Source organism: Thunnus thynnus, chromosome 2 (assembly GCF_963924715.1).
Source record: "Thunnus thynnus chromosome 2, fThuThy2.1, whole genome shotgun sequence".
Lineage (NCBI taxonomy): Eukaryota > Metazoa > Chordata > Actinopteri > Scombriformes > Scombridae > Thunnus > Thunnus thynnus.
The window spans coordinates 23,688,667-23,714,360 of record NC_089518.1 but is presented as its reverse complement, the minus strand read 5'-3'; the positions used below and the strand labels follow the sequence as shown (position 1 = coordinate 23,714,360).

Below are 25,694 nucleotides of genomic sequence, written 5' to 3'. Positions count from 1 at the left end.
ACCCACTGAATAGCACCTGCATGTGTGTGTGTGTGTGAGTGTTCGTGAGAGCTGGGAAAAAAGGTCACGACTGGTCACAGTCAGGAGTCTCTCATATGGACTGGATCAGCCGCTGCAGAGGTCAGAGGTCAGAAGGTCAGGGGTTGAGCTCTCTAAGCCAATCACTAGTCAGCGTGGGCCTGAGGGGCTTTCCATGTGAAGTGAGTGGCGCTTAGACGGGATAAGTGGAACACAGCAAACGGTGAGCCTGCTTTACGACCCACTTTCAGCCACCTCAGCAATCATGATGTGGTCATTTTATCACATCTGCTGTTTGTCAGGATGTCAGTCACTTACTATTTCATCAGTTAATTAGCTGCTCAGGTTTGTCAGTTCGTTACAGTTTAACAAAAATACTTGAATACAAGTCCAGGCGGAGCAAATTGTCATTATTATAGATGTAGCTGTGGCTTGCACATGCTCATTAGTTAAAGTGAAAAAGAAACTAAATAAATGAAGACATGTTTTATCTTGTAAACCCAAATAGAATAATCCATTATTGGTTTGTGTGAAACAAGTCTTGGTTTTAGGGGATATTTGTGGTTCCACACTGACCCACTGACCGTGCCCATCAAAATAAACAACATACAGATGTTATCTACTTTCTGTATTACAATGAAATATGGCGGCTAGAGACACAAATATTCTCACACAGTAGTGTTTAGGTGATCACTCATCGCTCACATGCATCTTTCTATTGCAGCCTACATTTATATATAAAATATGAGCCTGAAAAAGAATGTTTATTTTTGTGATTACTCTAATAAATAAATAATATAGATCAAAAAACTTTTTTTCTAATTGAAGTTGTGACTTTAAATATTGTAAATGGCCTACTTTAACATATAACTTATCAACTAACTTAACTAGTGTGTGCCAGCAAAGTGTACAAGAAAACAACAAATCCTGCATTCACAATATAACTTAAGTAAAGGTACAGAATTATTAATGGCAAAATGGCCTCTGTGAGTGTTATATTATTAAATATTTTAATGTTGTTGCTGGCTCAGTTGCAGCAATACTGTTATGTGTACTTTACACTACATTTTATACTCTTATGATACAACTCACATGTAAAATAGTTACCTTGTAAGTGCGAAAAATCTAATATTTCCCTCTGTTGTATATTGAAGTATTAGTTTAACTTAATAGAAACACTCAAAATTGTATTTAAGAACCTTTTAAACTTGAGTACAGTAAACGTACTAAGTTACCTTCCACCACTGAATGTTTCCAGCTGAAGGAGTTGGCCTGCGTCTAGGTAATGACACACCAGCCTCCAAACTTTATTACTACAAATCAGGGTTTCCCCTGGCAAGTTTCTTTCACTTTGTGTGGAGGTGGTTTTCACACTAAAACCAATATACATTTTGAAGCAACATATAACTCGTACCAGGCACTCACAAAATTCCTTTAAGTTGGGTTTTTGAGTTCGTCCCCGGACTATTATGCCAGTGATAGTGGAAACATGAGGGAAACTGAGCTGTCTCTGTGGCTCACCTCACAGGCAGGATGTAGATAAAAACAGCAATAAACTGCCTGGAGCTCAACATTTTATGTTTGAAAATGTAGTGAGCAACAGATCAGGGCAGCATAATTAGATTTCTTTCTTTAACAGAAGTGTAACACATAAGTGAGTCCAAGCACCACTAAATAAATGCACACACTGTATATTATTACATGGACAGATAGGAGAGGAAGAGAGAGAGATTTGAGTTGATTTGCCATGACACTTGTTAGGAAGGTTCACAGCAGCTACCAAGAAAGCCAGTATTTGTGTCGCTGTGTGTGTGTGTGTGTGTGTGTGTGTGTGTGTGTGTGTGTGTGTGTGTGTGTGTGTGTGTGTGCACGCGCATCTTCAACCCAGCTTTCAGCTGAGCCCACGTTACTTTGATTGACAGGTGAGACTTGCCTTCACACACCGCACTGCCCGCCCTGCGCGCCTCCGGAATGGCAGCTCCTTACTGGGCCTTGATTGGCCAGAATGAGCGTAGCTCAACCAGGTCAACAGACTCGGGGCACTTTCCAGAACAGCTATTGGTCAGATGTATAATCTACATCATTATCCCCACGTGGAGCAGCGGCTCTGATTGGTCTGGAGCCGTTTTGTGGGCCGTCCTACAGTTTCGGTTAGCTGGGAGCGTGAAACCGCGTGAGAAAGTTGCCATTGAGGTAAAGCAGAGCTACACGGTGGACTGTTGCCGCCGCGGTGGGAGTTGTTGTTATCAAAACTAACAACATCGTTCCTCTTTTCTGGTGAAACCTTTTTTGGACGAAGGTTTGCATCCAAACTGAGCTGGGGAAGTAAATATTTCTGTTTTTGCTGACTATTCAACCGCCAACTAGTCACCGCGGCGAGTCAAGTGGGAACTCTTCACTGCAATTAACTTGTGTGGATTTGTTTCTGATGCTCTGACCGAGAGCCGGCAGTTTGCCGCTGTCTGTTCAGGGGTCTACAGGCTTGATTTTGTCTTGTTTGTTTGTTTGTTCGTCTCTCTCCACTCGGAATACGTCGGATCCTACACAAAACAAACGCTAGAGTGATTGAGGTGGCTCCAGCCTTTTCATTTCTCACCTGGTTCATACCCTCCTCCTCCTCCTGCATCTCCTCCTCCTCCCCCTCTTAGCTGCCTTCAGCTAATGAGCCGTTTCCCGTGTTTTTCCGGCTGATTTACGGCTGCACTGCCGGTGGAGCGGAGGAGAGACAGCTCACCGAAAGAAAAGCGAGAGACAGCGGGGAAGCAGGGATTCACATTAAACGGTCGGTGAACTCGGACGGAGCGGCTGGGCGGTCGGTTTTGTTTGAAATTAACGACAGTTGGTCCTCGTAACAAACGGCGGATGGGTTCCTCTCCGTGATCTGGAGCACCTCAGAGCCTTTACTGCACCCTAGTTTGATCCCTCGAAACGGGTGTTTGAGAAGGAAACGGGCGCATCCTCCCCGGAGATAACAATGTTTCCCCAGGGGCGACACCCGGTAAGACTCTTCTTGCTTCCTTCTTGCTTTAACTGTTGTTCACCTGTCTGGCTGTTACCGGGTGTACACACACACACACACACACACACACACACACACACACACACACACACACACACACACACACACACACTCAGCCCGGGAGATAACATTACCTCTTTGTCTGACCCGCGTCTCCAGTTAGTTTTAACAGCCTTCAGGATAAGTACATGTTCATATCATGCTCCTTTTTCTTGTTAATTGGGCTTTGAATCAGCCCTGAGCAGCAGAGTGGGGGTTGATAATATTGTTTGTTTAATAACGTTTAATAATTAAAAGTTGTTGACATTACACGTGAGCCTAGAGAGGATCAGATGCTTATTGTAGGCTACATAATGAAGCACTATGGTGTTGATAATCCTGTGTGTGTGTGTGTGTGTGTGTGTGTGTGTGTGTGTGTGTGTCAGACGCCCCACCAGGCTCCAGGCCAGCCCTTCAAGTTCACCATCCCAGAGTCACTGGACCGCATCAAGGAGGAGTTCCAGTTTCTCCAGGCACAGTACCACAGGTGGATAACACAAACACACTCACAAGGAAGGCTGTTCTGTCTATACGGTCGACATGATGGCCAATTTTCTCATTGTCATCTACCCTCTAACAGTAAATCTCACCCCTAACCACAGTCATCCCCCGTTGCCATAATGAACAAAACCCCAACTCTGGCCTCAGACTAACCCATAAACCTGGATTAGGTTCACACACATACACAAACACACACAAGCGCACACATGCAGCAGACCCAGGCATCAGTGTTTAGTGCGTACACTGCGGTAGGTCTAAGTCGTGGTGATGGGTGAGAGCCAGAGGGTGGCGTGTGGGCTCAGGGTTTCATAAATCACTCCTTATTTTCCCCCTGTGTGTGAGTGTGTGTAGTTGTGTGTTGGGAAAGAGACTGAATAGGTGTGCAGTTGTATTTTTCTTTACTTTATGTGTATGTGCTTTCACTTATTTGTGTTGTTGGGAAGGGGGGTGGGGGGTCGCAACAGGTGAAAACTGACCTACAAACAGACTATTTTGTTTCTTATTCACATTTGGACTCTTATACATATAAAAGAAGAATTAAAACAAACACCCTAAAGCCAACAGACAATAGTTATCATAATTCAACAGGAATTATCATCTTCTCCATTTCACTCTCATTTTCTCGAAAACAAGTTCTGTGCCCTGCACTGTTTAGGTTTGTCTTTGCATTTGTGGGTGCTTTAATCAGCGAGGAAAGGGAAAAAGGGGGATTAGAGGGGAAAGCAACCCCTCTACCAACTTGTACGCTTTACCAACATTCATTATCTATTGTAGGAAAACAGCTGGAGGATCAACAAATTGCTTGTTCAACATTCCCACTGTTTATTCTTGGATTGTCTAAGATTCTTAGACAAAAAGAGCTACATTAACATCTATTAATGGTCAAAACACTAGCTGATGTTCACTGATCAGCAATGAAACTTGTGTGTACTGTAAAACCAGGCTCACAACGGCAAAAAACCACCCACAAAGGGTAATGACCTTGTATATAAAGTCTCAATCTGAGGTGCTGGTTGACACTGATAAACGTGGGCTGAATGAGATAGAATCTGCTCGATTTGAGAAGTTTCTGTGAAAATAAATTGTGACTTGTTGTGTTTTTCAGTCTCAAGCTGGAGTGTGAGAAGCTGGCCAGCGAAAAGACTGAGATGCAGAGACACTATGTCATGGTGAGATCCGTGTGGCACTTTTATTTATTTATTTATTTTTTTTGCCCTACAACATCACACATCACATAGTAAGGCTTCTACTCCGCTCAAGTGTCCTTGAGGAAGATGCTACGTCCTTACTAGCTCCATGTGCTCTGGAGCTGACTGTGAACTTTCATCTTTCCAAAGACTGAGACGTGAAAAATCTTCTTTAAGTATTAAGTAAATACTATGTTACCTGAACAAAAAGAAGAGGCATATTGGAGGAAAAAAAACTATCAAGATGGAAGCAACACCTGAGTTTTCTTACTCAGACATGCTAATGAAGATGATTGTAGTTTTACATTAAACTGTCAAACGACTTCACAGTTTGTGACCAGGCAGATTTTTCATTTTGATTAACTAGGTTCACTAGGTTTGAATGGATGAAACTCTTTTCTAAAGAAAAATACCGTCAACCCTGAATCCGTAAATGAATTCTTGAAATCGCTCAAGTGTATTTGTCACATAATGAACCTTAGGAGAACGCAACATGAATGCGACACACAAATAAATCATTACAAACATACACTCACAGGTGCCTGCAGTCAAACACAAAGTTGCAAACATTAACATCTGCTTTGCCTCTATCATGATGGTGACACTCAGAAAAAAAAACATTGGCTTCTGTGGCTTATAAAAGTAGTTTGAGCAGGTGTGATGCTGCTTTTGCTTACTTGTTCCAATGAAATCCCCTCTGTAAGGTTGTACGTCTTCAAGTTATTTGAAGTTTTTATTCCAGACCTCCTCACACATATCTAACCATCTGATTTTCTGTCCTCCTCAGTACTACGAGATGTCTTATGGCCTCAACATCGAAATGCACAAACAGGTATGGATGGTTATCTGTCTGCCTCTTGTCTACTCCTGCGTCTGCCTGTTTGTCTCTCTCTCTCTCTCTCTGTCTCTCTCGTGGCAGGGTTTGGATGTAGTTGGTGTGTGTTCCCGTTGACGTGTCCTTGTGTGTGCGCAAATGCATATGTGTGTTTAGTCATTTGTGTGTGTGCTTTACTGTATCCTTGTGTGCGTGTGTGTGTGTGTACGTGTGTGTGTTTATTCGTGATCGATGGGGCTCTGTCTCCATTTCCCCAGTTAGGGCCGGCCGGCTGAGCCCAGAGGCAGGATGAATGGCTCTGTAGATTGATTTGTGCTGTCTAGGGGAGCGGCCTGCTTTATTACATTAGAGGGGCAGGGCTGGGGAGGGCAGAGGAATCGATCACGATGAGGCCGGCAGAGGAGAGACAGCAGAGCTCCCGCTTTTAGAAGCAGGGAGGCGCACATCAACACACACTGCAGGAAGGCAGGTACACAAGTGTGCAAACACGAAATACAGAATAACAAGGATACCTATGTCTTGTAATTTACACACATACAGAACGGCACAGGCACTTTATGTACAGCCGTAAGTGATAAATACAAACACAAGAGGACAAATAAACACATACATGGTAATGTACACACAAAGTCAAACACAGTAAGGAAAACATGCTCACATGATAAAATATGTAGACACATGGATGAGAAGGGGAAAACTCTCTCTCATGCACACAAACACGCGTTTCCCCACAGGAGTGTTGGAGAGCTCAGAGCGTTTACCAGTAATTACCACAGCTATTGACCAGTCAGACCATAGGAAATTGGAGGTGGATTGGCCTGGCTGCTTCACTGTGGAGTGGGGATGCTTCTCTGCCTTCTCTCACACTCCCTCCCATTAGTTTCTTGTCCTTTCATGTTATCCTTCTCCTCCTCTTGTGTTTTTTTTTTTCTCCCATTTTTATACCTCAAGTTCTCTCCCTTTCTGTCTGCCTTCCTCACTCTCCATTTACAATTAAAGGATCTCTTCTTCCTTGTGCTACACCCCCCACCCTCTTTCCTTTTTTCTTTGCTCCTCTTTCGTTTTATGTCCATGTGAAGCTACTGTTCTTTCATTGTGAGGGAGATGCATCTCTTCCTATTGTCCACACACACACACACACACACACACACACACACACACACACACACACTAAAGCTCCAGGGGAGGTCATTAGCTTGGGGCTGCAGTTGTCAGAGCAACAAGCTTCTGTAGGCGGGGGGTGTGGGGGATACAGACTAACAACCCACCTCCTGCTGGGGGATGTACGTGTGTGTGTGTGTGTGTGTGTGTGTGTGTGTGTGTGTGTGTATTGTAGCAATAATGCTCCAATTATATGTGTAATGGGAAGCCTGTTCTCTGTTAGCACATTGTGTGCACATTTGCATCAACACTCTGTATCCTCAACTTTTGTGTACTCACTTTCTCAATTATATCATTATCATCATGCGGATGGTGCACCAAAGAATTTCTCCAACATTTTTATTCAGGAGCTGAATAAAAAAACATTTTTATTCAGGAGCTGAATGAAAATGTTATTTATTTGTGCTCGGACGCTTGTCCAAATATTCTTGAATCACTGTTTGTGATGATGCCTCACTTAGGGATTGCAGCCTTGGGTATTTGTGGCCTGGACTGCTTGATCCTTGTTAGTTTTGTCAGTTAGCTTAGATTAACTAAGATGACCTGATAGTGGTTGCTGAAACTATTCTTAGACAGCCTAATCAGCAGGTCTTTATACAAAGCTAATTGTTGGGGATTCTGAGAATGGAAGTGCAGATATAGTCTGCCAAATATAGCTCCTTTAGAGCTTTCTAGGCATAGCATAAGTTAGGCATTATGAGATTGAGTTACAGTACGCAGAAGTAGGATGCTGGTTACTTCAGGACTGAAAAGTATGTTGTTACGGTCCCTCACTCTAATGCATTGAAGAGAGGCTGTTGTGATGGGAGAATCAGGTGCATATGAGCACAGAGACAAAGAATAATAGCAAGGCATTTCACATAAATGCCTCACAGCCTGGTATTTGAGCCCAGCAAGGCAATTAAATACGAACATCAGACGAACTAAATGTCTGCATGCAGCAGCCTGTTGTGTTGCTTGATATAGAAATGTAGCTCTCCACATGATAAGCACTGTAAAGCAGATGTGGAACTGTGCATTGTTAGCGCTTCACATTGTACAGATAGTATAGTCCACAAGATGTGTAAATGAGCATTTTAAACTTTTCACAACTATCAAATCGTCGTTAGCAGTGTTGCATTATGTATCATGACTTGCAGTCTGGCAGTTAAAAGTGACAAACTGAAGTACAACTACTCTGAAGACTTAGACCTCCTTTTATTCTATATTCTCTTTGATTTTGGATTAAGAGTCAATTATTTATAGCGTTAAGTGTTCACAGAATGAAGTTTTTCACATATTTACTTGCCTTTATTTATTGCCTTTATTCCATCTTCACCTGCTGTTACTTCACATATTTACTAAACCACCCTATTTACATTCTTTTGGGTAAGATGATTTTGTAATTAAAATCTTTGTAAGAATTTTATTTTTAGTTATAGTCCCATTTATATTATGGCTAAGGCAGCCACATATTTAGTTGAGGGCTCATTCAGAATAGGCTAGCACCTTATTTAGCTCATCCAAGTACATAATTGGCTGAACTGTGGCAGGGTCAGTCATTTGTTACGCTGATAGGTGTGTGTGTGTGTGTGTGTGTGTGTTTGTTTGTGTGCGTCTGGGTGATGGAGAAGTCCAGTTTGCTAAAGCCAAAACAGGGTGTCTCCACAATTCGGCTTTTCGGGAATTTCAGAACCGGCAAAGTAACATCTAAGTGTTTTACCTTTCAATGACAAACAAGACTTGGTCAAACCTAGTATATGGCTCGACTATAAATAGTTGTTGTGTGAAATTGTGGCCAATTTGTTACAGGGATAGTCAGTGGTAGTGTCTCAAATGTGAATTCCGGGATATTGATATGTTCATCTGTTCAAGTGGTCCCAGTAATATTTTCTGGTAAAGTGTACTGAAGTAGCATATCACATGACATGGTTTCGTTACTTTTGAGTAAAAAAAAAAAAAAAAAAGATTATAAACGCAGTTGCAAAAACAACACTTTCCACTCATAACTTGGGATGTTTGATTTAAAAGAGTCTTTTGTCAGAGTGATTGTTATTTGGGGTGCTTTAACTGTGCCCTCTCCCTCATGCATCCACAGTATGTGTCTTTTTTCTGCCTCTTTCCTGGTCGATGATCATGGAGGCTGCAGTGGAAATTGCAAACGAAAGTTTTGACAGCATTTTGGGTGCAAATTCAGGAGGCTTATCTCTGCTCAGTTACCGCAGTTACAGTCAAATCAAGCGCGCTTTCAGACCAGCAGTCCCACACTTAACTGATATAACTGCTACATGCAAGACTCGTGTTTTAATGCTGCTGTTCATCGTTTGTGATGTGATAATGTCAGAGAAATAGAAAGTTTGCATCCTTGTATTAGTTCAGTTATAAAATCCAAACACACCGAGGAGTGTCTATCCTGCCGGCTGCTGACAGCATTTTGAAAGAGCAGCGGCCAATGGGGAAACTCCAACAATCGCCTGGCCGACCAATGGTGACACTTCATCACTCCCTCACTCACTCATGGACAATTGCGGTTATAGGGCTGTTCTGTGGTTGGTCCAGCCAAAAATTTGCAGAAATATCAGTATGTCTTGGTGGAAGGAAATGGACGTGATATTAGTCATATTGTCAAAATTTAGAGAAGTTGTGTGTAGGAACCTGTAGCAATGTATTCCTCAATTATGTCTTGGAAAGAGGAAGTGCTGTATTATTATTGTAATTCCTGTAAAAGGGGGAGAATAGGCATGCAAACCAGTAATTTCAACACCAGGTGAAGTAATTATTGGGTCAATGGTTTGGATGAGTAAAGGCCAGTTCATGCTTTCCATGTTTTTGATCCATGGACAGCTGTGGTCTTGCGGACACACGCGGTTCCATTCATACTTTTTTTTTTTTTTTTTGGAGGTCTGCGGACACAGACACGTTCCACATGTGCACACTGTTGTTGTAGTGTGATAACTTTCCAGAGTTGTAAAATCCAGTCTGTGAGTATTACAAACCGCTGTGCAGTGTTTTTCTGATCAGCCTTTAAACGCAATAATCTGTTACTCCAACTGGACTCGCTGGATTGTATGTCATTGTCTCACCAGCACTTTAAACAACACACCCACACCAACACATTGTTTTTACACAGGGCTGTTTTCAGTCTGAATGCAGCTCAGGAGTTCAGAAGAAGTCGAAAAAAGAAAAGCTTAATGATAATAGGAATACACTACATACATACAGTAGACGAGACTGGCATTCCTGTTTGCTTTTTTAGCACTTTTGCAGTTGACGCACTTGCAATGTGCACAGTCCGTGCAGTCACAGATTTGCATTCTGCACACGGACGTCCGCAGTGGGGTCCACATGGGCGTGGACGAATGACAACATTTACGTCACACTGACCCTTGTAGCCACCTGGATGTGGAAAGTATGAATTAGACTTTACCCTGTCAAACCCCAAACTATGGGATGCTAAATATCTTCTTAGCTTGATGACTATGTTTGTTGCAGATGTTGACTGAGTTTTGAAAAGTTTCCAAGAGCCAAAATGTCATAGAATTTTTCAACATATAATAATCCAACTTTTGTTCTCATGTGACAATAGTACACAGCCCCTTTTGAAGCTCTCACATTTAGTGTCTATGTATCTATTTATGTGCGGATGTGTGTCTGATGAGCCATTACTACGTTTCATGGCTCCTCCAATTCCCTCTTCACCCTGGCCTTCTTCGTATCAATTTGATTGGATGATATGTAATATGAGTCCGCTTATCTGATTTGGTGCCACTGTGGGGGTATCTGGTTTCAGCCAATTGTAGCCACCTCCGGGGGTTGGGGGCAGGCGGATGTGTTGGCATGGATACTCGGGGAGAGCAAATGAAGTTAGTAGCTGATGAGATTATGTTGAAGTGCTGATGGGAAAAGGGACAAGAGCAGAGAGGATAGAAAGATGAGAAAGAAAAAAGAAATACAACAGGCAAGAGAGAAATTTGAGCTCTCACTGATAATTAGGAAGGAAAATCTCATCGTTCTGTGTGTGTGTGTGTGTGTGTGTGTGTGTGTGTGTGTGTGTGTGTGTGTGTTGGCTTGCTGTGGAGGTGGCAGTTTCCAGTGTGTTTGTGTGCACTTGTATGACTTTATTGGTGTCACTGAACAGCTGTCTTTTCTAAATGAATGTAATTATGTTATTAACAATTAAGTCTCTTTCTGTCTGTGTGTCTCTTCCTCCCTCAGACTGAGATTGCCAAGAGACTAAACACCATCTGTGCACAAGTCATCCCCTTCCTCTCACAGGAGGTAAGCCTGTGTGACTTTGAGCTGCAGACTGTGTATTTGTATGGCATTTATTCACTCTGGTTCTCTCTGGTAGCTCTGCTGATCTGTCATTTACTCTGGGTCCTCAGCAACATTGTGTGTGTGTGTGTGTGTGTGTCTTGTGTGTTTTGCAGCATCAGCAGCAGGTGGTCCAAGCTGTGGAGCGGGCCAAACAGGTGACCATGGCAGAGCTTAATGCTGTCATCGGGGTACGTGGACTGCCAGGTCTTCCACCTACCGTGTGTATTCTTCTACTTTTTTGTAACTTACATCGAGTGTCTGTGCATACCTGTCTGTATTCATCCACAGAATATCTTCAAAAAGGAGCAGCATAGAAAACTTTTCATTTAAGGAGCACCTCTTCTTCACCCCTGTGCAGCCCTGATAATCAGTCGTGTTGCGTTGTGCCTGCTTTAAACTGGCATGTAATACAACAGTTGCACAAATACAGTGTAGTAGTTGAACCTCTCTGTAACTTGATGCGTATGACGCAGATGTCAGTACATGTTTGTTTTCCTTTTTCTTTAGGAAAATTTTGTTTTTCTAAAACATTTTTACAAAGTCATGAAAACATGAATTGCAGAAACCGAAGCAAAACACCCAAGCAAGTGAAAGTAACTCTTAAAGCATTTTATTGTCGTTGTTGCTAGATGTCATTTATACCCTTCAATAACTACTAAAGCCTGACTGACATACTGGTGTTGCAAATCCTGCATCTGCACAAATAAGTTTAACAAATCGAATCATGTTAGATTTTAGGTATTTATTGTAGCTGACACTGTGATTTAAAGGAAATGCAATGAATTAAACTCCTGAATCACCAAATGAATTGTATGGTAAATGGCTTGGACCATAATACCCTGTCAGTACTCCAGGGATAGTAGAAACATGTGTCAGACATATGAAAGATTTGCTAGGAAATTAATTATAAAATGGGGGTGGAATTAAAATGTATGGATCGATTGATAGAGCTGATCTTTTTCACAGTGAGTGAGTTGAAGTTATAGGATGTGATTCAATTGGCAATGTGTGATGAGAGGTGTTTATTGGAAAAATTTGGTCAGCTTACTATGACGGATGGGGCATGACCAGCTATTCAGACATGAGCTGAAAAGTGATTGGCAGTGTGAAAGTGACAAAATGTTACAAAAACAGAAGCCTTTCGGCTGTGATGTTTAGCTAAAAAAAGAGAGACAGAGTCAAGCTGTTGGTCGTGACTTTTTGGGTCAAATCTGAGTTTTTGAGAAGACTCGACTTTATAGGAGCCATAGAGTCCTGACTGGTCGGACGAGGCCATGGGGTTGAGTTTAAGAGGAATGTGGGAAAGGGGGGGGGGGGTGGGTCTTCAGAGCTTTAGCTTAGCAAAGAGTGGGCAGTTGGCTTGGAGAGTTAGATGTGAGGTGGGCTTGTTAGTTGGCGTGGACTGATGGGGGTCTGTGTGTGTGTGTGATTGGGGGTAGAGGTGGATTTGGCAGTTGCTGTTTGAGTCTTAATTGCAGGATTTCAGTGTTTGTAAAAGGGGGGGTCACGGCGTTGCCCTTACACTCCCCTTTTCCCCTCTCCTCCCGTCTCCCACGCCAGGCTGTCATTCACCCCGTTTGTGAGTTAAATGAGTGTAATGAAGCATGTTGCCCCTAACTCCACACACACACATACACACACACACATACACACACACACACACACACACGCATGCATACACACCAGCTCACACTAACATCCCATGACAAACCAGGCTCCCCTTGCCTCCACCAATACTTCCCCTCCATTTACTCCCATCGGGGGTCCTGTTTGTGTATCCATGTGTATGTGTTTTTTGCATCTGTTTGTGTGTGCGTCTGTGTGTAGCAGAGCATGCGATTCTGTTCTCCCCAGAAAACAACAGGCAGGGGTAGGATGGTTGAGCGACGGTGTGTGTGTGTGTGCCTGCCTGCCTTGTTTATCTAGACTCTGTGTATGCATGTTAGTGTGATCAAGTGTGACGTGTGGGTGTGTTTATGTTTGATTGTTTGGCAGGCGAGCCAACTCTGAAACTGTGTGTGTGTGTGTGTGTGTGTGTACAAGCAGGCATGGGGGTTGAGGCTAAAAGACTATTTTGTTGTTTTGCTTTCATTCATTGGGGCAGGATGCAGAGAACGAAGGATGGATAGAGAGGAAAAGAGAAGGCGGGGGGGCTCAGGAGCGGGGGAGTGGGTTAGTCAATTAGGTGAGATAAAAGTCGGTTTGACCTTCAGCACTCCTTCCACCCCTGCGGAGTCGCCTCCTGTGCCCCCCCCCACCCTCCCTTCTCCTCTACTCTCCCTCCTTCCTCCTCCCCTCCCTGCGGCGAATCAGTGAGCTTGGATTCTCGCGGCTACTGTCTGAGGAGGCAATAATGATGTTTTGGAACACAAAGGCATTTCACGCTCAGACGAGCGCCTGATTTGGTGTGAAAGAGAGAGCAGGGCTGCCAGCCAAACTCTCTCTCCCTCTCTCTCTCTCTCTGACCCTCTTCTCTCCCTCTCTCCTCAGCCTCCTCCCTCCCTCACAAGACCTGACAGTGCAGGCAGCAGCTGGGGCTCACGGCTCTCTCTCCCCCCACTCCTCTGTCATTCCTCCTTTTCCTCCCTGTCTCCTCCCCCCCTTCTCCCACCACATCCTCAGGCTCTGGGCTGTGATCCCAGCTGTCAGTATTGTTCAGTGTTTGACCCCAGAGGGAGGAGGGTGTGTGTGTGTGTGTGTGTGCGCGTGTGCGTGTGTGTGTGTGTGTGTGTTGATGTGTAGGGGGAGAGGATGTGTTCACCTCCTTGTAGACTGCAGCAGCTTGTTGAGATGGTGTAAACCCAGACACAGAAGAAGCTGTCCCATCTGTTGAAGACTTCAATAGGGCCAGAAATCTCTATTGATTAGGTTCCAGAGACCTATTGATTTTTACCTATTGATGGCTCAGTTTCAGTCACTGACACTTGAGTTTTTGGGGTCAGGAAGCACGTATTTTAGACATCAAAGGCAGCTACGATATAGCATCTTTTTGGGTTACATCTCAACAGAGAGCTCAACAGCTTTTTAGCAGGTGTCATCATACTGCACTGCATCACAGGTGTGGTGAATTAGACCAGTAATACATACCGAATGAAACTAACTTTGGCATCTTCTGAAAAGCTGAAGTACTGGTGAATATGTTACTTATCAGCCTGTGTGCACCATTTCAGTGGCTAGTCACAAAGAATTCTGTTATGTATGGGATGTATTGATATCTTTAGACCCACCACACCAAAAGAAGGCTCAACTGTGTATCGCAGCATCCCTGAATCATGCCAGTCTTTTCTTTCAACTGATCTAACCACTCCTCTCTCTCTCTCTTTTCTCCTCTCTCTCTTTCTTATAGCAGCAGCACCTATCCCATAGCCATGGTGGTGCCCCTGTGCCCCTTACTCCCCACCCCGCAGGCCTCCACCCGTCTCAGCTGGGTGGTTCAGCTGGTCTCCTGGCTCTATCAGGAGCACTTGGTGCTATTCCTCCTCATCTGGTGGGAAAAGACGGTGGGGATAAAAAGCCCCACCTGTCCGGACCAGACTCGCACCCTGCAGGACCTGAGCACCTGAGAGGTGAACTGACACACCCTCCAACACAGAAACACCTCTTCAAATAGACAGGGAAATTGTTATGTATCACTTGTCTTGCCCAGAAGTTTATAAATAACAAAGTTATCAAATACAATTCAGTTTTAAACTACCTTGTCATTCAATATGTAAACTGTATTTCTGAAATACTTTTGCTGTATACATTTTTTTTTCCTTTTGTAAATGGTGACTAAAATGGTTTGAATTGCTTCTGAGTCTAAATGTAATTAAAACGTACTGAACTTCACATTTCTAACTCAGTCATCTTCCTTTCTTGTTTTTTTGTTTTTAATTTTCCGCTCTGCTGAACACCCTATGACCTCAACCTCACGTACACATTTCCAATGGCAATAGACCGAGAACCCGGCACAGTAAGTATTTCCTCTTTCTGCAGAAATGTTTACTGCTCTGACAAACCGTAGTTTCTTGTCTGTCTTAAAAGGATAGTTTAGTTTTAGGGCATTTGACTGTTCTTGGATCCAGTTTGCATGTAGTTTGACTCAACAGTGAGATTTGTCTGTCTGAGCTCAGCTCTAAGGGATCAGTAAGCTTTACTCAAACTCAAGGAAAAACACATTTAAACTGGCTGCTCTAGATATAATTTTACATATAGCAACTCCAAGTAATGATCTAGCTGTTTGGTTTTGTTATTAATCATCTGCCTCTGGTTAAATAGAAAGATCCGGCAAATCAAAACTATTCCCTTAATCTCTGCTGTAATATGTAAGGTTGTTTTAGTCCAACCAAACAATTCTCACATTTTATTTAAGACACAGTATCTAAAAAGTCACAGCACATTTATCCTAAAGCACATGAAAACTAAGACTTAGAACTTGAAACTTATATTCCAGGTAAACTGCACCTGTTGCTGCTACAGGCACAATTTTTCACTTTAATGGTATTGCTTTTGTTATCCAGTTCTTTGCCGCCACATTGACTGTTTTCCCCCCTCAGGGATCAGTGAAGTTTATCTCATGCATGTCATTATGCATAAAAGCACCTTGCAGTTTTTTTTTGTTTTTCCTTTTACCACTGTTTCACACCCAAATAGCTTTTGTCGTAAAGTTGTATACTTTTGACTCTCAGTTTCAAAGTGTGTGTGTGTGTTTATGTGTGTATGGGGATCTCTTGGGGAGAGCTTTGGCCTGCCTGTTTAGTTCTGCCCTAGATCTGCTCTGAACTGTTAAGTTTCCTTTCTCCTCGAAATGAGCTTTTTAGCATGGTCACATGCGCACACACACGCACACACACACACACTCACACTCACACTTACACACTCACACTCACACACATGCACGCACACACTCCTCCAGCCCAGCCTGCATTGTTGTGCCTATTTAACACCTCAGTGAGCAGATTACCCCCTCCCCCCCCTCCTCCCACCGCCCCTGATCCCGCGCTTAAAGACTCTCATTGTGTTTAATATCACCACCACTGAGAGGGGAGGGCTTGGGAAAGGGTGGTGGGGGGGGAGGGTGTGGGAGCAGCAGTCATATGACACTGAGCTTGTGTGTGTGTGTGTGTGTGTGTGTGTGTGTGTGTGTGAGTGAGAGAGACCATGCTAAAAGCGAGCAGGGGAGGGACGGAGGGGGGAAATTGCTTATGTTTTGCGGGTCAGTGCTCCTGTGCTCAGCTCACTAAAACCTTTCAATAAAGGGGGAGGAGGTGAGAGGGAGGGAGGAAGCGGGGAGGGCGTGAAGGAAGGGGCCTTTGGCAGAATACAGATTTTCAACCCCCCTCACCCTTCTCCTTCCCTCCCTCGTTTCTTGTCACCCTTTCTTCTCCTCCACACACTCACACCCTTCTTCTGTCCTCTAATCTCATCCCCTCCCTTTCCCCTTTTTTCTCACCCTCCTCCTCCTCTCTTAGCTATTCCTCCTTCATTTACCCTTTCCCCCCTCAAAGCCCAAGTGCTCGCTCACTGGATGTGTGCACGCGCATGTGTGTTTGTGTATGTTGGATGCACATTTCATTGACATTGCTGAGACTATAATGGACTCAACATGAAGCTTTAATCCATTAACAATAGGATCCGTTGGTCAGGAGGCCGGAGGGGGGCAGCTCTGTGTGTGTGTGTGTGTGTGTGTGTGTGTGTGTGTGTCTGTGTGTGTGTAGTCTTGGGACACAGGGACACAAGAGTGTTATGCAAGTAATACACACACACAGTCTGTTACACACTTGATCATACACACAGGCTTTCACAGTCAATTACACATTGCGCGCACACACACACACACACACACACTGACACACTCACATTCACTGCAGTCAGTGCAGCTTGTCAGAGCCAGAAGAGGGAGCACTGATAGATTTTGAGAGCCACTTAATGTAATCATCAACTTCAGAGGTGTGTGTTTGTGTGTGGCTGTGACTGGCTTTGGTCAAGTGAGAAAAGAGGTTGCTGTTTAAGTGTTAGTGCTGCTTAATTCATGCTTCTGTGAACTATTAACCTATTTGCTAGTAAGTAGTCTGTTTTTCTAACCTGCTCCACACATAGCTGAATAGCTGTTGTAATTAGTGGTGGATGGATCAGACGGTTTAGTGAGCTCATGCAGAATGCATACACAACAAAGCACAACCTGAACTGTAAATGGAAAGACTGCCTCACCTCTAATTTTTTTTTTTCTTCTTTGTCCTTCGAACTCCCTTTCTCTTTTTTTTCTGTTTTCTTTCTTTAATCTCTCTGCTCTACTGTCCCACTGTGTTCTGTCCTTCTTCTCCTACTCTCTACTTTCATCTGCAGAGTAACTCATTGCTGCCAGAAAGTCTCAGGAACTCAGATAAGCGACGTAACGGACCTGATTTTTCAAATGACACCAAGAAACGTAAAGTGGAGGACAAGGACTCCAGCCACTATGTAAGAAATACTATGCATATATGCAGGGTGCAAAATTAACTTTTTTGTCCACCGGCCAAATGGCAAGTGAATGTTCAAATTTTACCAGCCACTCAATAGATTATCATTGTGTTTTTGGCTGGTGAGTGAAGCAAACCACTTGCATATTTTACCAGCATGTGGCTGGTGCTAATTTTGTGCCCTGCACATATATCTTTATTGTTTGTAGATGCAACAGATATATCATGAAGTGACACACAGAATGTTAAGAGTAATGTTTAATTTATTTTATTCACTTATTCTATTTTTATAATTCACTTATTTATTTCCACTTGAATATTCATTGGTTAATTCCTTGTAACAGACTGTTTTACAGCTAATAAATGACATTTGGGACAATTTTCTGTATGAGAATTATTACACTGAAGTGCAAAATATTAATTATGTGCTAATTGATTGTCTGCTTTTGCAGGATAGTGACGGGGAGAAAAGTGATGATAATTTAGTGGTGGATGTCTCAAATGAGGTCAGTATGTGTTAATAATTTATAATGTTCGTTAGTAGGTGTGATATTTGTGATCAGCATCACAATAGTCTGTAAGGGATGGTCCCTCTTTAAATGGCTTTCGCTATATTCACACGGGACTGAGATCTTCTATCCAGAAAAATGCCAACATCGGTTTTGTACAGAAATTTTGTTCTCCTTAGTTAACTGACTCCTTGTCCCTCCACCAGGATCCAACTTCCCCCCGTGGGACGCCTCTCCCCTCCCCTAGAGAGAATGGCCTGGATAAAGCACGTCTCCTCAAGAAAGATCCCTGCAGTCCAGCCTCTACTGCGTCATCAGCTAGCTCCTCCTCCCTCAAGTCCAAAGAGATGGCAATGGTATGGATGCAGCCTCAGTTGTGTTGACATATTGTTGGATAGACCGACTAGATGGATTGATGGGTGGATAGTCAGTAGTTTTATCTTTTTTTTTTTGTATGATTCTAAAGTCACTCTCTCTTTTCCTCTCTCTCTCTCTCTCTCTCTCTCTCTCTCTCTCTCTCTCTCTCTCTCTCTTGCTTGCAGCGAGACAAAGCAGGAACACCTGGGCTAAAATCAAGCACACCCACACCTAGAGGTGATTCCACCCCTGGTCCAAGTTCTACACCTGGTATCCGGCCCAGCCTATCAAAACCCCCCTCCATGGAGATACCACATCCACCCAGTAAGTTCAGTATAATCATTAATAAATGACAAATACGAGTTGAGTTTTTTAGGTTCATGATTTATATGATAAGTTAATGTAATTTTAATGTGCTTACTTTTACTGTACATTGTTTGTATGTTTGAGGTGAGGTGTTCAATGTATTTCCTTCCTCATGAAACATTTGCAGAGCCTTGTATTTACATTTTGAAACCTGCATTATTTACATCCATGTTTACTTTCTAGTTTCTAGTTTTCCTCTTCCCTGTGGGGCACCTTTTAAGTTAAAGGTACCCTGTGTAGTTTTCTTGTAAACAAACAAAAGTTAAGCTTACAATGAGAGTTACTCACCAAAATGCATTGTGTGTATCCTTGAGCTCATACATAAGTGTTGAATGCATTTCCTTCCTCTGTTTACATACATGTTAACTAGATTGGAGCCTTCTTCTTCGCCTTTGTTGGCTCGGGTCTGAGATCAGGGCTTTTATTCCAAGATATTTAATGGGGACGATTTTCACTTCAAAGCTGTCTTAATTGTGTCCAGCTTTTTTATGTGTTTTTTGCTCTCTGTCCTTCTCTTTCCACCTCAGCTGCAGGTCTGCGGACTCCTCTGGCTGTGCCAGGCCCATACCCGGGTGCATTTGGTATGTTGCCCCATGCAGCAGGGATGAACGGGGAGCTTGCTGGAGCAGCTGGGGCTGCAGCCTATGCTGCTGGACTACACAACATGTCACCTCAGATGAGTGCTGCTGCGGCGGCCGCTGTGGCTGCGTATGGCCGTTCACCTATGGTGAGTAGGAATGGATGACTATGAGTTTTGAGAAAATTACCGTCATATCAAATCAGTATAAATAGGTTTAGTTATCTATGTTTTTATGTGACTAAATGTTGACATACAAAGCCCATGAAGTATTAACAACCCTTGAACTATTTAACGTTTCAGCATGCTTCAGTATTGAGTCATAGTGGATGTAATTGGACATTTTAATCAAAGTAAAAACAAATGTCTACAAGTGTATCTAAATTGAGTGCAAATATAAAACACTAAAGTATTGATTGCAAAATTATTCACCCCTTTCAAGTCAATTGGTTGTAATTGGATGTCTGATTTGTTTTTCCCTCATTCTACATTGCAAAACTGTTCAAGCTCTGTCACTTGTTAGACTTCAGTTACACACAGGTGATCTCCATCTAAATTATTATGAAACTTCCAAAAAAAGTTTCTGCAACAATGAATACTTATCATATAGTATAGAATAAAGAATATTTTACTAATTTTAGATCTAAATCTTTTGATCGGTATTAAGACTCATAATTACATCTATAGATATTAAATGTTGTGAAAGAATAAAAAAAAAAGGTGTGAATACTTTTCTGTAAGCACTGTATATTTTTACACAGCAAAGTGTGAAAAGTCAATAGTTGCACAGCTGTATTTCTCTTTTCTGTGTGATAGTATTTATACAGTAGGTATTCCTGTGCACATTATGTTCAATCACCTCATCACTCTTAGCTGTATTTGCATAGTGTTGATTACACTGTTTAAATAGGTTTAGTGGACTCACAGCTGTGTCTGTGTCTGGGCAACACTTGATAGAAACTCAGGTTGTGTACTCACCAGATGTATGTGTGTGTGTGTGTGTGTGTGTGTTGGAGGGGGGGTTGCAAGTACTGACAGCTCTGCCTCTGTGTGTTTGCTGACTCTTATACTTGTCATTCAGATGCAGAGGGTGTGTGTACTTTAGAGTGTCTGTTTGCTTTGTGCTCATGAGTGTTTGTGCTCTGTTTCACAGGTTAGTATTGACCTGTGTGCATTTTGTTAATGCCCATGGGTGTGTCTTTGCACTGTGCTCATGAAATGTCTGTGTTCTCTCCTCAAGGTTGGTTTTGATCCTCATCCTCACATGCGAGTTCCTGGAATGCCTCCCAGTCTGACAGGAATTCCTGGCGGCAAACCGTAAGTGTGTTTTGTGGCTGCCTGTATGTTTGAGAACTGATCCAAATTTGCTCTGTGGAGCAACTGAAAAACAACCCCTCAGAAAGAAAGGATGACAGTTTTTTTCATCTACTTCCGACCTCTTTCTTTCCTTCTCTTTATTCTCCTGTCCTTATTGTCCTCCTCCTCCTCTTACACTTTCTCCCCCCCTCTTTCTTTGTACCATCAGTGCCTATTCCTTTCACGTGGCAGCTGATGGACAGATGCAGCCAGTGCCGTTCCCACCAGATGCTCTAGTGGGCCCAGGGATCCCTCGCCACGCCCGTCAGATCAACACATTGAACCACGGAGAGGTGGTGTGCGCCGTTACCATCAGTAACCCCACCAGACACGTTTACACAGGAGGGAAGGGTTGCGTCAAGGTCTGGGACATTAGTCACCCAGGCAACAAGAGCCCCGTGTCGCAGCTCGACTGTCTGGTGAGTGAGGTGATGGGGTACAAAATATATCGTCTATGTGAGAGAAGTGTGTGTGTTTGATTAATTGTCTGTTAAAAGTGTTCAAACCAGAATTTCTTCAGTTGTGACGTAGTACATATCAATAGTGAAAACTAAATGTGTCTAATATAAAATAAAACAAATAGAAAATATACTATTGTGTTTATGAAAAAACATTAAGACACAACTATTTTTTGCGTCTACCACATCAGAACAGAGACAACTACATCCGCTCCTGTCGTCTCCTCCCTGATGGTCGGACGCTGATTGTGGGAGGTGAGGCCAGCACGTTGTCAATCTGGGATTTGGCCACGCCCACACCCAGGATTAAGGCAGAGTTAACATCATCAGCACCAGCATGCTACGCTCTGGCCATCAGCCCGGACTCCAAGGTCTGCTTCTCCTGTTGTAGCGATGGAAACATTGCTGTCTGGGATTTACACAACCAGACACTGGTCAGGTAAGGGAGAGCCTGTTCTGTGTATGTTTTGACATAGGAGCATGAGAAGCTCACTTATTTTCAGTCTCATTCTTTGAAGAAGATTAGTACAAATAAATAAAAGGCTCTGGTGAGTTTTATGGGCATCTGCAATTACTGACTTAGTTTTCTAACCACCAGTCACCCACAGTATAGATTTTGCTTAATTAGCGGTCTCTCAGTGGTGGCTGATTGTACCACACCTAGATTACATGTTGTAGCTCCAATAAGCAGAATATTTAGCTATAGTACTAAAAGAGTGGATGCTCATGAGAAATCTAAGGTGCAGAGTAACTTCTGAGGCTTTTCTGTCTTTATTTAACTCAGGATATGTGTGGTGTATGTGTGTGTGTACCCTGCAGGCAGTTCCAGGGCCACACAGATGGAGCCAGCTGTATTGACATTTCCAATGATGGCACCAAGCTGTGGACTGGAGGCCTGGATAACACTGTCCGCTCCTGGGATCTCAGAGAGGGACGGCAGCTGCAGCAGCACGACTTTACATCACAGGTGCACACTCGTATGAGCACAAAGTGTGCCATTGACTAACAAATTCAAATCTTTGCACTAATAGTAGCATCCTCAGTATGACTGAATAAAATCAAATCAAATGCTCAATGCTAATACAACACCAGTAACATTTCCTGTCTCTGTCTCTCCAGATCTTCTCTCTTGGCTACTGTCCAACAGGAGAGTGGCTTGCTGTGGGAATGGAAAGCAGCAACGTTGAGGTCCTTCATGTCACCAAGCCTGACAAATACCAGCTTCATCTTCATGAGAGCTGTGTACTCTCTCTGCAGTTTGCCTACTGTGGTAAGCAACAGGCTACTTAATCTTCCATTCATGCATTTTCCACTACTACTACTTTATAGTCTATATAGAAATCATTCTCTTGAACATTATTAATTTAAATTTGCCATGACGGTTCAGGGACTTAAATCTACCTCAGTAGTTTTACCTTCAATTTATTACATCTATTCTGCATAAAGTATTCCCTTTTCACTGTTTCAATGTCATTGTTTACCTTTTTGTTTTTCCCTTCGGTTTCTTATTGTTTCTGTCTCTTTATCCAGGCAAATGGTTTGTGAGCACAGGGAAGGATAACTTACTAAATGCATGGAGAACACCCTATGGAGCCAGCATATTCCAGGTTGGGACAACAGACCACTACATTCATTCTATAATATGTAATATATAATATATAATACTGAGAAGATCTAATATTGCTGCCTCTGAAGTGACTGCATTTCATCAATGCAATGAATAACGCTGTCCTCAAAAAGAGCGTTCTCTTGTGTGCATTTACTTAAATTCATAACAGGTGAAAGTTGTTAAGTTCAACATACCTGCTCCTGCTGGAATGTACAGTTAAAAATAGTGGTAACATTTAACTCTCTCATCTCATATCTCTGTGACAACATTATCAAATATTTCATGGCAGCTACTGTATCTTATTAACCATTCAGCAGTAATATATATATAATATAATTTTTATTTTAGTACAGCTTTAACGTTTGCTTTTAAGCACTATATCCAGTTACTTATAAAATTTCTTTAGAAATTGCGTCACTTTTATTTATATGTTTTTGCCTGACCTTTCTTCATCCTCTTCATGTCTTCCTCTCTCTGCAGTCTAAAGAATCATCCTCGGTTCTAAGCTGCGACATATCCGTGGATGACAAATACATCGTCACTGGTTCAGGGGACAAGAAGGCAACTGTTTACGAGGTCATCTACTAAGAATATGGAAAGAAAGCAAGGACATTTGTTCTTTTCCACATAACCAATACCTTTCTAGACAATTTCGTTTGGACCTAGAAATGACAGACAACAGTGACCTTGATGGTACATTCCTTTTTCTGTTACATCTATGGAGGAGACGCAGAAAGAAGTACATTTTACATGCACATATCCATTGTGCCTGTATACATTGTTCCATTTGGAGTTGGGAATTAATTGAAGAAGTTGGATGTTAATAGGAGCAGAAGAAGTGGATGTTAATTTTTTTTTTTTGTTGTTGTTGTTTTTACTGCTTTCTGCTAAGAACTGCACTTGGATCAGTTACGGGGACCAGACAATGACTGAACCAAAGGGGCTCCGCATTTATTAAACTGGGACCAGCTCTTCTGGAGAACACTGAACTGAACATCAGATATTAAAACACACAGTGTTCTGTGTCACAATCTTGGGCCGTGACCTTAGAATGAACATTGAAACCCGAGGGATAAATATGTTAACAAACGACAGACGTCAAGAAAGTTGGACAGAAGCGAACAAAGTTATGGAGAGACAAAGGAGCAAAGGCAACTGTTGATGGACAGATGAACATTTTACAGGCAGTGAATGTGAAACATGTTGGTTTATATTTTGTTCCAGACAGACAACGCTCACAGGCTGTTGATCTTTCAGCTCTGACTCCTTTGACCTTAGAACCTCAGCTTGCTGTTCTGATACGCCTACACTGTCTGAATAGTGCTAAGTACCTTTGCTGTCTTAACAGTAAGTCCAGTCCTCACTAACTGCACTGTAGTGGTAGCTGCCCACCCACACATTTAGTACACACACTACTTAAAGAATATCCATAACATGACAGTAAACACAATAGATATAAACCATCTTGAAGATGGGCTAGTTTGATTCTCCTGAGACACAATACTTTTTCACAGTAAAAAATAGCTTACCAAACCAAATAAGTTTCCACAACAGGAGAATATATTCAAATTAATTTTACAGCAGGTCTGGACTTGCATAAGCCCCAATTTAAGGCTGGTGGTTCTGAAAAAAAAATCAACTTGTTTTCTCCTTTTTTCCCCCTTTCCTCTTATTCTTACGATCCTGGTTGAAAGAACTGATGAAATCCTGAAAGGAAAAATGTCTCAGAGGTTGATCCTTCTTTCCATTCACTACCCCCTTTTTTTTCTTTTCTAGTGTTTCTTTTTCAACCAATTATTTTTTCTTGACAAACCGGTGCTCTACGAGATTTAAAGTCTTCAGGATATTGGGAGAAATGTTGATAGCTACATTTGAAAGTAAGGAAGGAAGAATCGGAAAGCAACATACGCCTTCAAACTCATTCTTTGTTAAATTCCTACACGCGGGTTAAACGTGTGCAGCAGAGGTGCGTCATCAACTACACATGTTTACATTAGTAGTACCAACTGAACTCAGTCTCTGATTTGAGCTGAAAGCATTTCAGTAACTGATATTGTTGCCACTATTGATAATCAATCAGCTGGGTACAGCTTCAGATAAACAAATAACTATTTTGATTATGGTTGGTCATATTGAAATCAAGTGAAATTCAATTGCAAATAATTTGCTTGTGGTTTCTTCCAAAATATGCTCATTGGTCGAGGTCATGATGATTCAGATAAATGGTCTTGAATTTAATTCGCTCTCTTCAGTTTAAATAGGAACAAATTCTTTCAGTTACTGTATTTACTGTTGTAAACTCACCCCAGTCATGCCTTTATCACTCTTTAAAGCACGTGATGTCTTACCGAATGGTCAATCATAAACAGGGACAGCCTTCACTGCGAAAAAGGAAAGTAAATTAACATTGTGTTTTTCTGAAAATCCTATTAGAACAAGTGAAAAGTCCTCTTAATCATATTCTCAAACCATATTGCCTTTTTTCCAGCTACTGTATTGTGATATTTCTCAGCTACATTCTTCAAACCGGGACATTTGTGAAATAACGTTGAGAAGTAAAAGTATGTCATGCTGTTGTCTTTACTTCACAAAGACGATTACAAGACTACAAGTAAGATTCAATGATTGGTTAGGATGGTCTTTTACTTACAAAGGAAGTTTGCAAAGGTGCCGTCGTCATTTCAGCTTCAGGAAGGAGTCAGTCAGTTTCAGCCATTTTAAACTCAATAATTTCATGACCATGTGCTTAGTTTTCTTTTTTTTTCCTTTTTAATCTATTTTTGTCTGTTGAATGTTTGTAAAAATGTATATATTTCTTCTTTTCTTACAGGACATGCTTTAGAAATAACAAACTGTTTTTGTACGTCTTTTACATGTAAAAGAAACGTCATAAGATATACTAAATGGTCTTAATGCTAGCTAATCTAAAATGATTGAAAAGTCTAGATAATAAATGTGTTTTTTTGTAA

At 42.2% G+C, this 25,694-nt stretch overlaps 1 protein-coding gene across 4 annotated transcripts; it reads left to right on the top strand.

Moving 5' to 3' along the window:
- Nucleotides 1-2,193: 2,193 nt before the first annotated feature.
- LOC137198252 (transducin-like enhancer protein 1) lies at nucleotides 2,194-25,694 on the top strand. 4 transcript variants are annotated; one of them, XM_067611977.1, is made up of 20 exons: nucleotides 2,194-3,016; nucleotides 3,463-3,563; nucleotides 4,683-4,746; nucleotides 5,552-5,596; nucleotides 10,955-11,017; nucleotides 11,170-11,244; nucleotides 14,406-14,622; nucleotides 14,992-15,008; nucleotides 17,381-17,494; nucleotides 17,946-17,999; nucleotides 18,209-18,358; nucleotides 18,545-18,683; nucleotides 19,253-19,452; nucleotides 20,543-20,619; nucleotides 20,828-21,077; nucleotides 21,308-21,555; nucleotides 21,936-22,083; nucleotides 22,236-22,386; nucleotides 22,647-22,723; nucleotides 23,206-25,694. In XM_067611977.1, exons 1-20 carry the CDS (start codon nucleotides 2,993-2,995, stop codon nucleotides 23,311-23,313), a joined length of 2,322 nt encoding a protein of 773 aa, XP_067468078.1. In that variant the 5' UTR covers nucleotides 2,194-2,992; the 3' UTR covers nucleotides 23,314-25,694. The 4 variants fall into 4 exon arrangements, with proteins under 4 accessions (XP_067468078.1, XP_067468076.1, XP_067468075.1 ...); XM_067611975.1 differs by having other exon boundaries at nucleotides 14,403-14,622; XM_067611974.1 differs by having other exon boundaries at nucleotides 11,170-11,274.

Coding starts and splice junctions, on each gene's coding strand:
- LOC137198252 (XM_067611971.1), top strand. CDS start 2,993: ATGTTTCCCCAGGGGCGACACCCG. Junction 3,017..3,462: donor TTCCCCAGGGGCGACACCCG/GTAAGACTCTTC, acceptor TGTGTGTGTCAG/ACGCCCCACCAGGCTCCAGG. Junction 22,724..23,205: donor ATGGAGCCAGCATATTCCAG/GTTGGGACAACA, acceptor CTCTCTCTGCAG/TCTAAAGAATCATCCTCGGT.